This window comes from Lepisosteus platostomus, chromosome 10 (assembly GCF_059453375.1).
Source record: "Lepisosteus platostomus isolate fLepPlt1 chromosome 10, fLepPlt1.hap1, whole genome shotgun sequence".
NCBI classification, from domain to species: Eukaryota; Metazoa; Chordata; class Actinopteri; order Semionotiformes; family Lepisosteidae; genus Lepisosteus; species Lepisosteus platostomus.
This window is the reverse complement of record NC_142620.1, coordinates 20,157,263-20,172,516: the sequence shown is the minus strand read 5'-3', so window position 1 is coordinate 20,172,516 and position 15,254 is coordinate 20,157,263. Positions and strand designations below refer to the sequence as shown.

General features: G+C 41.4%; 1 protein-coding gene across 1 annotated transcript in view; it reads right to left on the bottom strand.

Moving 5' to 3' along the window:
- Nucleotides 1-15,254, bottom strand: part of LOC148653546 (BRD4-interacting chromatin-remodeling complex-associated protein) — a 34,751-nt gene that overhangs the window by 6,072 nt on the left and 13,425 nt on the right. Inside the window, exons 9-14 of the mRNA XM_088648699.1 lie at nucleotides 13,875-14,415; nucleotides 9,551-9,672; nucleotides 7,424-7,482; nucleotides 4,929-5,077; nucleotides 2,964-3,058; nucleotides 1,464-1,566 (exon numbers count right to left, since the gene is read on the bottom strand). Coding sequence (XP_088504825.1) covers nucleotides 1,464-1,566; nucleotides 2,964-3,058; nucleotides 4,929-5,077; nucleotides 7,424-7,482; nucleotides 9,551-9,672; nucleotides 13,875-14,415 — 1,069 coding nt within the window. The remainder of the gene's footprint in view (nucleotides 1-1,463; nucleotides 1,567-2,963; nucleotides 3,059-4,928; nucleotides 5,078-7,423; nucleotides 7,483-9,550; nucleotides 9,673-13,874; nucleotides 14,416-15,254) is intronic.

Genomic DNA, 15,254 nt, shown 5'->3' with positions numbered 1-15,254 from the left:
AGCAAATTTAACTAGTGGCCAGTTAAACCTAATGGTAAGTCAAAATCAACTTTTTTTCATAATCATAGTCATAAATCTAAGCCACATCCTTTTAAAAAAAGGTACAATCACTCTCTAACGAAGAAAGCCCTCTTGAGGCATAAATTCATCATCATCCCAACCCTGAAGAAACACTCTCTCTTTTTTTTTTGTTCCAACTGAGTTTTTCATCCCAAGTGAATTGATTTCAGTTTCTTTTCTGGGGCATATTTTAAAATTTGTGTTAATTTCTTTAAAGGTCAAACAGAATATGCAATTAATATCAACCTACCAATTTCTGAGTTTCAGAATTCCCCTTATTCTGGTATTCCCTGAAATTTAACCAACTGAACCTCTACAGAAGGTAAGAAACACTCATTGATGGTGCCGGATACAGTGTCATTCTCACCTGTCTCTGACCATCATGAATTGGTCACCAATAAGAGCTGTTTAGTCATAAGTAAGGGCAAGAAAGTAGAGGAGAAGCTCTGTATGCTAAGGTGGAAACAGTACCCTTGAAGACAGGAACTTTGAAACTCAAGGCTGTGTGCAGAAACAAGTTACATAAAAGTCTAAGCAAGCAAATTGATTAAAGGCCACAGTTAGCACCTGAGATTCACTCAGCACTGAAATGAAAACCAGCAAACTCAGGGGTCACAAATTGAAATATACCAGCTGCATGCTTTTTGTTCATCTTGTGAGACATATCCAGCACATTGAACAGCTCTTTGGGCACATTGTGGTGATTCTCAGAATCGAAGAGAGCAGAACTTTGGGATTCAATCCAGTTGGTACATAAAAATGTGTCCCCTAATTTCTTCTGTATTACACTGTGAAGGGACAGTTTTTCACATTTATTTGATCAGTAGCATAACACAACATCAAGCCCTGAGACAGAGTGTTTAGAGAGACAGCACATCTTCATCCCATAACTACCAATTGAAGATTATGCATTAACAGTTGGACTGTCTTTCTGCCTCAACCTTAGCATTCCAGGCCATTACAGGATTTTGAACCTTCTTATTAGTTTAGCACTGCATTGATCCTTGATTGATCAATTAACCACAGTGCTGCAGATTATTTTGATAATTAAGAAGAAACCGAGTCTTCTGTTGAACAGCGGAGCTAACTCCAGCTCCCATATCTGTCTGACATCACAGACTTTCAGAGGTTTCAAGAGGTTTATTTATAGTCAAGAGTCACTCAGGCACAGGATACAATAAATCTCATAATGTTCTTCACACCAAGTATACTGTAGCATGAGTTTCCAAAGCTAAAGAGATGGGCATAATGTCTTGTCCCTGAATAAATTCCTATTTTCTGAGAGGAACAAAAAAGAGCCAGTCTAATAATACTACAACAAACATGAATGGTATTTTAAAAAAATCTGTGTTGATTGCTGCCCCCGTACACACAAAAATATTAGAGAGCGAATCAGGTCTCACCTGGGTCCAGTTTGGCTATCCTCTTTTCCTCACTCAGTGCTGCCCTCTCATCTTGCAGGAAGAGGCGCTCCAGCATCACCATCTCTGCCGATGGACTCACCTGCTGAAAGGCAGACAGAACACAATGCAGTGAGTGCAAAGAGCCAGGGCAGGCAGAGCACAGTGTAGTGAGTGCACATGGTCCGGGCAGACAGAACACAATGCAGTGAGTGCACAGAGTCAGGGCAGGCAGAGCAAAGTGCAGTGAGTGCACAGAGTCCGGGCAGACAGAACACAGTGCAGTGAGTGCACAGAGTCAGGGCAGGCAGAGCAAAGTGCAGTGAGTGCACAGAGTCCGGGCAGGCAGAGCACAGAGCAGTGTGTGCACAGACCCCGAGGAGCAAAGCACAGTGTAGTGAGTGCACAGAGCCCAAGCAGACAGAGTCAGAGCAGACAGAGCACAGTGTAGTGACTGCACATAGCCCGAGCAGACAGAAGACAGTGTAGTGAGCACACATTGGCTTACAGACATTGCACAGAGACCCCAAAAAATAAAAGAACCAGTCAAAACAGACAGTACATTATAATATTTTGATCATTCAGGATGTTTTGGTCAGAAGGCTACTTGTCTCAGGTCTTCATAGTGTAGAACTGTTTCCTGTCAGTGTTCAAATAGCAGATGTAGCACATTTAAATTACAAGAGCAGCAGGGCAAGCATCTGGTGGCTGTGCTCTTTTTACTTTTTCAGTCATTGACTTTCGATCAAAATTACCTGTGCATTCAACTTATAGCAGCAGTAGCGTGTTCCAGGGAGTTAGAATAAGAAAGCATTTGCAAAGATGCTTTTCTAAATGACAGACAGGCAAATGGTAAAACAGCCTCAACAGCTCCAATCCATTATGAAGATTACATGTCCATATGTACAAAAGAGGTGAAAGAATATAGAGAGAGTTTGAAAAGGAGACTGAAGACGTGACTGGGATTTTTCTGCTCTGCATTCATCCTGCCATTTTAAATGCTCTTTCTATAATTCAAACATTTCACTTGCTACCAGTCCCTGCTCAACTCCACTTCATGATTTTGTGCTTTTGCTAGAGATAAACATACAGGACTTTACCATTTTCAACCGCCAACAGCAGCCACCTGAAGCCTCAGCTGTTCAGGCATCACCTGCTACCCAGCCTTGTTGTTTAAGCCAATGTCCTGGATTCCTTGAAGAAACAGCTAGGTGAGATCCTCAGATCAGCTGAGAAACTCTCATTTCTAGCCTTTCTCATGTTTTCTTTTAAATACTGATTCAGCACTGAGTCAGCTACTCCTACTTACCTCTTTCTCCTCTGTCAGATATTGCAAAGTCATTCTGGTGCCTCTCTGACCTACACTCAGAACCACGATGGGCTGCTGTGTAGAATTATGTAGATCTTAATGTATCTACATTATGTAGACTTAATGTAAGTCACCTTAGATGCAGGCATCAGCCAACAGAGAATGAACACCAGATGTTCCAGATGCTGTCTTACCTGTGCCTCCTGAAGCAGCAGCTGCCGGTACTTGTTGAGCATGTCCTGAGTGCGTTTCAACAGCAGACTGGACACCACTTCAAACTGCTCGTCCACTGCACACAGAAGAGAGATCGCTGGTCAAGGGCTGGGATCTCAGGGCCACATGGTCCACCACCCAGAGCAATGTGGCTAGGGGGGGCACACCATGGCCAAGTGTTAAATGAAAAAAATCTCATCACAGCAAATTTGGACTAAATCCTGTAATCAAGAACTCTGATTACATGGTTTATACTGTATATCAAAGGAAAGGGTTGGTTAAGATATATCATTATGTTTAGAAGATATTAAGGTTGAACAAGATTTTTTTCCAGAATTTATGGATAGACCATATTTCTATTTTTTGTCATACCCACCCAATATGGAGTAGACAATTGTGTTTTTCATTTCTCAACAACAAATCACACACCTGCACATGTAGAGAATGAGTAAGTTTTGGCAGTCTTGTGATCTGCCCTCTTTGAGCCACTCTTAACACATCGTAGGTATCGCGATTCTGTGGCACGGAAACCCAAAGGAGCCCTGGTCGACTTCTGCCCTCAGAAGACCTCAGTCAGCCGTGCACTGACTGGGCCACTCCAGAAGCTCTGGATTACCAGATCTCAGATCCTCAGGAAAAAGGGACTCTGCACATACTGTAGCTCATCCCAAAATCACTCAGGGCATGATTTTTCCAAAGTCAGTCCTGTGTGATCCCACCCTTAAATCACACAGACAATGCTCATAAGACAATGAGCAGATTCATAGATAAGCATTACCCATGCTTTTTTCTGTAACCTTAGTATAAATATTAATCTGGAAGGTTTGCATCAATCTCGCTAGGTCAAACTACCACATAAGATATATGTGGCTGATCCTTAAGTCTTAACATATTTTTATCTGCTGCAAAACTGTCCCAGTTATTTGAAATGATAATCATACATTTTATGTTCAATGAAAATGAAGAATTATATGCCCACAGCTTCTCTGCAACGAACTATTTTAGTTTCTGCAAAATGATGCCCGTAGGACACACAAATTCATGCTTTCTGTTCCTTTAGAGGTCATTTAATTTGAGAGTTTAAGAACAGAATTGTGCTGAACAACAGAATTGTACTTTGCCTGTTCCTTGTAGGCACTGTTGTAAGATAAGCTACAAATAAGCTTTTAAACAGCTGGTCCACCACGTCAGTGTTTCCCAATCTGTGGTCCATGGACCACTTGCGGTCAATGATAAGCTGCACAAAGCAGTTTCTACAACAACGCAGTTCTATTAATCTATCTGCTACTTGTGAATACAAAGCCTGAGAGGAAAAGTCATATGGAAAAAGATGAAAGCAAAATGAGGTTTCATATGATATTTCATAGTAAAATGAAAAAGAGTAAAGCAATTTAAATCGTACTTCTGACCTTCACTTAGTGAAAAAAAGTATACTTTTCAATCTGTGTAAGAAAGTAGCACACAGGTTGGCTCACCCACCCGGAGAAACTAAAAATGGCTATCATAAATAAACATTTCAGTTTTTACCCCTACAAGCATACTTGTGCGTACAAAATGAGTTTGAAAACAGTTTTGGGTGTCAACAAAGCATCCATGAGTGAAATCCAGAATTAAAGGTAGTGCCTACTTTAAAGAAAGGCTTGGATCCACTGCATTATTTTGCTATGTTTTAACACATTGTTATAGGTGACTCAAAATGTGAAACGTTTTTTAAAAGCTACCTTATTCAGCAAAAGATGAGTTTGGTTCATTAATAGAGAAGTCAGTGTCCTTGGTTGTCATAGCAAGTTGGTATCCATCTTCAGTCAGGTCCTCAGAGTGAGGTTATTAGATATGCAAAAGGATGCCCCTAGTCGACACAGATTTCCTGGAACGCTGTCTTTTGACTACCGACAGCTGATTCCACACTGGAAAACAATGACAGGCCCATACGAGCCCTGACTCACCTCTGTAAAAGTCCTCGGTGCTAGGCAGCACCCCCACGCAGGTGTGATAGGGGAGCAAACGGCTCAGGCTGTCCTCCAGGGAGACAAAGGGAGTGCTGACATCGGGGTCCATCACGGAGCTGTGATCCGAGCAGATCTGCTGCTGGAACCTGGGGTACAGACACACGACAGGGCCTAGTGAAAGCACCCAGCTGAGGCTCCAATCTAACAACTTTGTCTGCTGACCACAGTACATTTGACCTATGCCTGCTCTCAGTGGTATTTTCAGAAGTGTCGCAGAAAAAATACTTTTTACTAAATTTCTTTTTGGTAGTGATTCTTTTTACCTGGTTGCAAACATTCAACTTTTGCTCAAACTGCTACATTTCAACTGGAATGCCACTTTGTGGCCTTATACAGTGGTGTGAAAAAGTGTTTGTCCCCTTCCTGATTTCTTATTTTTTTGCATGTTTGTCACACTGAAATGTTTCAGATCATCAAACAAATTGAAATATTAGACAAAGATAACACAAGTAAACACAAAATGCAGTTTTAAAATGAAGGTTTTTATTATTAAGGGAAAAAAAATCCAAACCTACATGGCCCTGTGTGAAAAAGTGATTGCCCCCTAAACCTAATAACTGGTTGGGCCACCCTTAGCAGCAACAACTGCAATCAAGCGTTTGCGATAACTGGCAATGAGTCTTTTACAGCACTGGGGAGGAATTTTGGCCCACTCATCTTTGCAGAATTGTTGGAATTCAGCCACATTGGAGGGTTTTCGAGCCTTAACCGCTTTTTTAAGGTCATGCCACAACATCTCAATCGGATTCAGGTCAGGACTTTGACTAGGCCACTCCAAAGTCTTCATTTTGTTTTTCTTAAGCCATTCAGACTTGCTGGTGTGTTTTGGATCATCGTCCTGCTGCAGAACCCAAGTGGGCTTCAGCTTGAGGTCAGGAACAGATGGCCGGACATTCTCTTTCAGGATTTGTTGGTAGACAGCAGAATTCATGGTTACATTTACCACAGCAAGTCTTCCAGGTCCTGAAGCAGCAAAACAGCCCCAGACCATCACACTACCACCCCCATATTTTACTGTTGGTATGATGTTCCTTTTCTGAAATGCTGCGTTACTTTTACGCCAGATGTAATGGGACACACACCTTCCAAAAAGTTCAACTTTTGTCTCATCAGTCCACAGAGTATTATCCCAAAAGTCTTGGGGATCATCAAGATGTTTTCTGGCAAAACTGAGATGAGTTTTATGTTCTTTTTGCTCAGCAGTGGTTTTCGTCTTGGAACTCTGCCATGCAGGCCATTTTTGCCCAGTCTCTTTCTTATGGTGGAGTCATGAACACTGACCTTAACTGAGGCAAGTGAAGCCTGCAGTTCTTTGGATGTTGTTGTGGGTTTGTTTGGGACCTCTTGGATGTTCCTGAATTTCTTTGGACCACAGCATGATGTCTAGCTTTTGAGGATCTTTTGGTCTACTTCACTTTGTCAGGCAGGTCCTATTTAAGTGATTTCTTGATTGAGAACAGGTGTGGCAGTAATCAGGCCTGGGTGTGGCTAGAGAAATTGAACTCAGCTTTCCAAAGATGTGATAAACCACAGTTGATTTATGTTTTAACAGGGGGGGCAATCACTTTTTCACACAGGGCCATGTAGGTTTGGATTTTTTCCCCCCTTAATAATAAAAACCTTCATTTAAAAACTGCATTTTGTGTTTACTTGTGTTATCTTTGTCTAATATTTCAATTTGTTTGATGATCTGAAACATTTCAGTGTGACAAACAAGCAAAAAAATAAGAAATCATTACAGATACAGTGGTGTGAAACACTTTTTCACACCACTGTATCTAGAGTATCAGGGTTTCAGTAAAACTAAACATGAAGTAGTATGTTACAGAATAACATCACCCTCTCAGATGCCCAAATATTTTATTTTTATCTTATCTTAGCTTTATATATTTTTTTAAAAAGTGCTAGAGAAAAATATTAGAATAACCCAAATATGCCATTATTCTTTTCCGGCTACCGGTTAGGGGTTCTTCTATGGTGATAAAAAATTCGACTTTTTTATATCTGCGTATGGACATTTTATCACTCAGGATTTCAGCAAAACACTTTCTTTCACCTTCAGTTACTGACAGCAGCCTGTCTATTGAGAGACTCCATTCAGTTAATACATATACAGTATGGTTCACAATAATACAGTTATATGGTTATTGTGTTCTTGCAAGTAAATAAGCTGAGAAGAACTGAACATAGAAATCTTGATTGTGTTTTGGGATAAAACAAAACAATAGGGTAAATAATGGGAATTTTAGATATGTAATTACTTGTTCCCTATCTATGATAACTTCATGATTTGTGTAGAACTGTATGTTTAATTACAGGCAGTTAAAGAGTAACAGAGTTGATGATGTTACCACGAATCACCCTAGATGTTTAGACAAAAATTCTCAAACACCCTTGTCAGTCCCCCCAATCTGATCTCCTTGGACTCTGACCTTTGTCTCCTGAGCAGAGTATTCACTGGTCTCTCCAGGCACCCTGTCTGGACTGGTGGCTGACAGAAAGACATGGACAGGTTAAAATTTAACAGCTCATATTTAAGCATCTACACATCTTATCATGATGCACAGATCCTATCTCTGCACAGTCCCAATGAAAATGGGATACCCCATTTCTTTAAAGGTTGTCCAATGTGTGCAGACCAATCCATGACCAATAGTTTCTCAACACGTTGTTTTACCAAATACTTTAGATTGCGTTACAAATATGTCTTAAACAGTTTAATCTTAAACTGGTCAATCTATCTACAATGCCCTTGTCTGTTTGGGGTGTTACAAATAAGCTCTCTGTTCAACCTTTACCTGGGTAAAGGAGGGATGATTTTTCAATTTGCTAGCTAATATTCTATCAACTCTCGTGAGATTTGCATGCAGGGTCTGCATATTTTCAATTAGTTCTGCAATATTTCACCTAAGCTAATGGCTGCTAGAGACAACCAATCTTTCTACAGTGGGATGCTTATATGATAATACCATGTGCAAAACATTAATATAGTTATTTTTTTCAAATTGTGATTTATTAAGAATATCAATCAAGGGAATGCAAGAAAACTGAAATACAAATTACGAAGTTTCACAACATGACACTGTATCAGTCTAGGTTATTCACAGAATAAGAGATTTGTAAACCCTGTGTATACAAAGATGCACAATTTTTTAATTATTAAATATATAAGAAATATACTTTATCAGTTGTATAAGTAGTAATAACATGACTTAAGTAACTGGTGATTATAGGCATGTGTATCAGTAGAATAGCATCTGTTTGAAAAAGAGTGATCAAGTAAGTACACTGTACACATAACTGATTAAACCCCTGCTAATGAATGTAAGCATAATTTTAGCAACATATGTCGCTAATACAGTAAGCACCATGGACCAAATACCCACATGTGGTCCAATTAGCATTTCATTTCTTACCAATCTCAGCTGATATTCAGCACACCAAGTGATTTTTGTAAAGAGAAAATTTCATGTCTAGTACTTTTTTTTATAACTGAGACTACTTCTCATTAAGTTCAGAACAGAAAATATTAACACAATGCCCAGTCATGTATTTGAATCATGAACATAATTTTTTTCACCCTTTGCATAACATAGGTGTGAAAACATTTGTACTGTAAGTATCGAAAGACAGAAACTTGGGCAACCTGACATATTTTAACTACAGTATATATGAGCTTTCAGTGATAGTTCATGTTAAAATCAGGGCTTGCAATTCAAGAAATATTAATATTAGCTGCATGCAAGTCATTTTTTTAGTGACAGGACACATGTTAACACATTAATCCTGTACACTATGAAAGTTACAGGTGTTTTTCCTCTACTTATCTGTCTGATCACAAGAGTTCAGAGCTACCAGCATAAATCACCAGAAGCAACATTATGCCTTCAGACTTCAGAACAAGCAGTGGCAATATCGAAATACTTTAATAAGTAAAAACATAGGACATAACGAACGCCTCCAACTGCCCAAGAGATGAGTTTATTACAAAATCTCTGGGTGAAGTGGTGGCACTGTGGCTAAGGATCTGTGCCTATGGCTAGAAGGTTGCTGGTTCAAATCCCACGGCTGGCAGAGAAATCCTACTCCATTGGGCCCCTGAACAAAGCCCTTAACCCCAACTGCTTCAGGAGGTGCTGTATAAATGGCTGACACTGTGCTCTGACTTCAAGCTTCTCTTCCTGTCTGTGTGTCTCAGGGAGAGCAAGCTGGGGTATGCAAAAAGACAAATTCCTAATGCAAGAAATTGTATATGGTTAATAAAGTGATCTTATCTTATCTTAACAATTCTCATGTGTGAGATTCTCTGTAAGTCTTGACCTCAACTGCTGATGCCAGCATTACAGTCATAATCAAAAAGCAAAGCATATATATGTATTTTGAACAGAAAGACTGAAATAGCCAGATATTGCAAACGCCCCCGGAGATTTCTCATGTTATGTTTCTTTAAAAGGTTTAAAGACCAGATGCAATAAATATATTGACTTCTGGGGGTCAGCAGTGTGGTGTTATAGTGAATTTATGTGGGGGTATGATGAAGAATCAGGTTTCCTTCTCACCTGTGGCTGCAGCAGTGTCTGAATGAGTGGCCCCTGAACTGGAGGCCCCTGGACTTTTGGGGAGGCAGGCCGGAGCCCCAAGGTCAGCACTTTCCCATCCACAGCCAGCACAGAGGCAGGCTCTGTCAGAGGAGACAGAGAGGGGTGTGTAAGACAGGGAAACCCACAAGGTCACAACTGTAACAACAGAGACTCACTCTAAGCTGCTGTGGAGCTACATATGTCTGAACACTGATGTTCAAAAATGGATTTGCTCTGTTCTGTGTTATTAAGATTGTAAAAGGTTACGAGTCTACTCAAGAAGCAAAGTATGTGTGGGAGACAGAGGTAATGCAAGTCATGTTTTTGAAGACAAGAAAATTAGATATCAGTCCATCAGAAGATGAACAGAAAAGAATAAGCACATTTTACCACCAAGAATCAGAATTCTACTATTAACTACTACTGTCTGTCACAAATAAGTCCATAAATTAGCTATTGAGCAGATGCCCTCATCTGTATCAACATAGAAAGAACAAAGAATGAACTATGCGTACAAAAGAGCTAATTCTGCAATGCCTTGTTTAATATATTACCATAGTGAGATCATACCCTGCCAGTAAAACCCTTTTTTCAGACATAACAGGGCTCACAGCTTACCTCTAAAGGAAATATCACTCCATAGATGCTTAAATTCCACATTGCCTGAAATCAGTCTATCAATGCAGAAAGTTTCAAATTAAGTTTGTTTGCTAACTACCAAACAGACCAGATGGACCAAGAGCCTCATTCAAACCCAGGGTCTAGCCTCATACATTTCACTTAACCACTGCACCACTCAGACTACTGAACATCACACAGCATCCCTTTAAGAAGTAATAGAGAAAAAGGTAGATTGTACCATATCCTGAGGAATTCCAAAACAGGATTTTGTCTCTTCCCAGTGGGAGAGTAAATCGCATTGCAGCAGACAACTGCCTCCAGGTGACTGCCCAGCCAGTAAAGTGCCCTTTGGAAACTAAGCGACCTGATTTTCAAGTCATTTTCATGTAAGCAGTTACTTTATAGGCATTGTGAGTTTTGATGCTCTGCCCTGAAGGACAATCACTGTCTCTAGGCACACACCGAACCCAACTTACAATGCTTTCTTGTAATTCTTAAGGTTTGCATAGCATCCTCAAGAAAGACCTATTTGGTTTGTTAATCACATTCAGAGAGCTTCTCTATAAAGCACTAGAGGGTTGGTGCCATCTATACATCCATCCATCATTGTCTAATCTGCTAATCCAGTACAGGGTCATCCAGCAAGGGTTGGACACAAGGCAAGATACACCCTGGATGGGATGTCAGTCCATAGCAGGGGGTTAATACCATAGAACAGTAAAGAACAGTCGGATTTGTCCAGATCTGAATTCTGGTGACTATGATTGTCCTACAAGGTACAATAATGGAATAGAGCACAGGAATAACCTGCAGATAAATGAGGATATGAAAAGTGAAATAACCAGTTACTAAAGGAATGAGAGAAGAACAATTGGTCACCAACAACACATAAATACAAAACAAGACTGGCACAGGTTCTTAAAGTAAATAGCGCATGTAACAAAAAATGTTTTTACCACTGCCAATGTTGTAGATTTAAAGTGTTTAACAAAAGAAGTTGCATTATAAGTAATAGGTTTATTCCATGCTGAAAAAAAGAAGAAAGAGAACACAACGTTTCAGCCGTGGAGCCTTCTTCAGGTGTGATAAAGACAGGGCAGTAGGCAAAGGTAAAGTAGCGGGAGAACAAAGGTTGGGAGGGAGGAGGAGTGAGAGGCGGGAGCAGGGGACAGAAAGAGAGGCCAATCAAGAGGTGTGAGAAGTCAGAAGTCAGAATGGGTGCAGAGAGGTGTGAAATGAAACTTCCAATGAATGGAGAAAATTTAAAAGAACAGTAGTCTGTCGTTAAGGGAAGGGAGAATGTGTGATCCTAGCTGCAGAATAATTTTAGTTTCGGTGGTCTTTCTGATGTATGAGTTCGGAAAACCGTCTTTGAGAAAACAGACGGAGAGATTAGAGTGGTCGTGGCCGTCAGAGGTGAAATGAGAAACAATGGGCTTGGAGAGATCTTTAATCTTCACAGCCCTGACGTGTTCTCTGAAGCAGTCTCTGAGTCTCCTTCCTGTTTCTCCAATGTAGATGGCTGGGCATTTACTGCAAGAGATACAGTAAATAAGGTTGCTGGAGGTACAAGATGCTGTCTGGATGATCCGGAATCTGGTCAAGGGAGCTGTGAACAAGGAGGTTACGCAGATTAGGTGGTCGGCAATATGAGATGAATCTGCGTAACCTCCTTGTTCACAGCTCCCTTGACCGCCCTCAACAACCATCCACACCTGGCACTATCCCTTGCAACAGAGCTCGCTGTATCACCTGCAAGTACACAGCCACCACCACACTCATTCAAGGCCCCTCAGGACAATTCCGGATCACCCAGACAGCATCTTGTACCTCCAGCAACCTTATTTACTGTATCTCTTGCAGTAAATGCCCAGCCATCTACATTGGAGAAACAGGAAGGAGACTCGGAGACCGCTTCAGAGAACACGTCAGAGCTGTGAAGATTAAAGATCTCTCCAAGCCCATTGTTTCTCATTTCACCTCTGACGGCCACGACCACTCTAATCTCTCCGTCTGTGTTCTCAAAGACGGTTTTCCGAACTCATACATCAGAAAGACTACCGAAACCAAAATTATTCTGCAGCTAGGATCACACATTCTCCCTTCCCTTAACGACAGACTACTGTTCTTTTAAATTTTCTCCATTCATTGGAAGTTTCATTTCACACCTCTCTGCACCCATTCTGACTTCACACCTCTTGATTGGCCTCTCTTTCTGTCCCCTGCTCCCGCCTCTCACTCCTCCTCCCAACCTTTGTTCTCCGGCTACTTTACCTTTGCCTACTGCCCTGTCTCTCTCACACCTGAAGAAGGCTCCACGGCCGAAACATTGTGTTCTCTTTCTTCTTTTTTTCAGCATGGAATAAACCTATTACTTGTTCCTTTGCAGCCTACGCATGCTGACGCAGCTACCCACCTGAAGTTGCATTATTATAACTTATACACATTTTTTTGTAAAATAGAATCTGGGTATTTACAGTTATGCCCTGCAAAAAACAATGTCAGCAGTGCTTGATGTTTGCATCTCTTGAAATAACCACCCAACTAAATATCAGGTGGGAATCAAGACTGTCAAGAAAGGCCATTTGAATTTTCTCATTAAACAAAATAGATACATTTGACTGTGAATCAACAACTCGGAAGACAGTGATAAAAATAGGTCAACCACATCACGGACACGTGGAGTTTTTTACCTGTAAGCAAATTCATTGTGAGATAGCACATCAAGTAGCACCACACACAATTGACCCTTCTTCTACATGGCTCCTGACAGCAGAACTTTACTATTACTGTCTTCTCTTGCTGAATCAGAACTGACTGGGTTCTAGCAACCAGCATCCAAGCATATTGAGCACTAACATTAGAATCTTAGGAAATGTCTATGTTTTTCTGCATTCTGTTGACATAATTAACTTATCTTTATCCATGCTGATAGTCTCACACTGAAAACCCTACAATACCAGTTATGGCACGGCATTGCGGCAGAATGACTTTCTTACCACACCGTTTTTAAAACACTGAGTTGCACCAGCAGCAGCAGCTGCCATTAAAACGAATTCATCTATTACTGCGAGGGCATGTGGGGTTTTTACTCTTACTGGAATACTACTCTGGGGATGCCACTTCCCATAGCCTGAGTACTTACTGAATGAAATAACTGGCTTGGATTGAACAGAAAAGGTTTGCTTTTGCTGGGTCAGTATTTTAAATTTGTCTGACGGTGACACAAGTTCGTTCACATACAAGATTCTTTTCCTTTAAATGGAGAATTGTGAGAATTGCCACTTACGGAGACAATTGGATTTGGACATTGTACTCACACGGGGAAAAAGACACCTCAGACATGCCCACCCATTGAGCCATTGACCTTTTAACTTTCTGCCAACTCTTTGGCGATGCGCAGGAGGTCTGACTCTGAACGGAGGAGTGGTGCATCCCTCACCAATGTCATACAGCTCGATTGCTATTGCGATTTCAGATCATAGAGCTCAACCTTCAGCAGTCAGGTCAAGTCACATTTAAACATTACTATTCGCTGCCAAAGGAAATGCTAGTTTTTGAAGATGGACTTAACACTTCTTCTTGTCCATTACGCTGCCAAGTGTCTTTCCTATCATTTCACACTCCTGTCCCTAATGGACTTTGGTTTCAGGCTCCACTGCCCAGCCATGTAGATACTCACTGTTAATCATCCTGGGGTGAGGCACAGGGTCCGTCTGGCTCCGAAGCCCTGATGTAGGCTTGCCTGGTATGGACAAGGATGCTGGCTGCTGCGTGGGTGGACTAGTGGGTAACGGACAGGATACAGCGCCCCCTGGTGTTAAGACCCGTCCAAGCGTTGCTGCCTTCAGGGGTCTGGGCACTGGAGACAAGGGCGGCACCACCTGTCCCTGGCCGGGTCCTGACACTGCTAGTGTCACTGTCTGTCCACTGGGCGGTGAGGAGAAGCTCACTGGGGGTGCACTCTGAGAGGTCTGCCCTATCAGAGGGGAGCATAGAGTTCCCGTATGTCCACTCCCGGGGTTTGTAGGTGGAGTCGCCTGAGTCGCATTGGTTAATGGAGAGGAGAGGGCGACAGCCTGCCCTGTTAAGTGCACATTGGGGGCAGCAGCACTGGGGGCAGCAGCACTTCCCAGAGGGGATGGGAGGGTGACCGCCTGGGCACCGGGTGAAGAGCCTGTGGTGTGGCTTGTGGCAGGTGGGGATGGCAACTGTAGAACCTGCTGTTGAAAGACACAGGAATAACTTTAACAATCACAAATCACCAGAACGACAAACTGAATCGCTTCACTACAGGCATAGAGTTCTTAGGACTACAGCAGAAAAACATCAGAACACAATCAATAGCCCATTCAGCTTTCCTGTGGCTTGTTAGCTAGGTTGATTGTAATGATTGCAGTGCTACAGTGTCCACAAGAAGAGGAGATGTTTTCAGGGGGGAAAAGGGCAAGGCTGTGATAAAGACAAGATAGGATCTTAGATAAAGATCAAGATCATAATGTAGAACAAGAAAAAAAGAAAAGACAAACATAGTACATATGCATCATGGACAGCTACTGTAACTAAAACCAGATACATATCATGGATGAGAATTTGCCATTAAAGTTTAACATACTGTAAAATTCAGTTACATTCACCTGATGAAACTCTGAATTTTAGCTGAGCTGGCTAGGGCACCTGTAGATGAATTACATTTTCTGAACAGCTGAATAATCTTTGGAATCTGCATTCTGTGTTAAGGTTGAAACACATATTTATATATGATAAAATCTTATTCCTAACACAACATTTATGGTAACTCGGGAGACTTTCCATGACTATGTCAAAAGTACAAAAACCTCTCCAGAGGGTCTTTGTAATAAAAGTATTTCAAAAATACACTGAACTGAGCTGTGACTTCTTGTATCCCCTAAAATACTTTCTGTAACACAGTGACGGTGCTAAGACTTCATCTGATCTTCAATTCAACACTATGCACTCCCCACCAAATGTGAGTTTTATTCCAACCTATCTGCAACTCTTCTTTCAAGCTCCCCTTTGTCTAATGTACGGCACCTGTTTC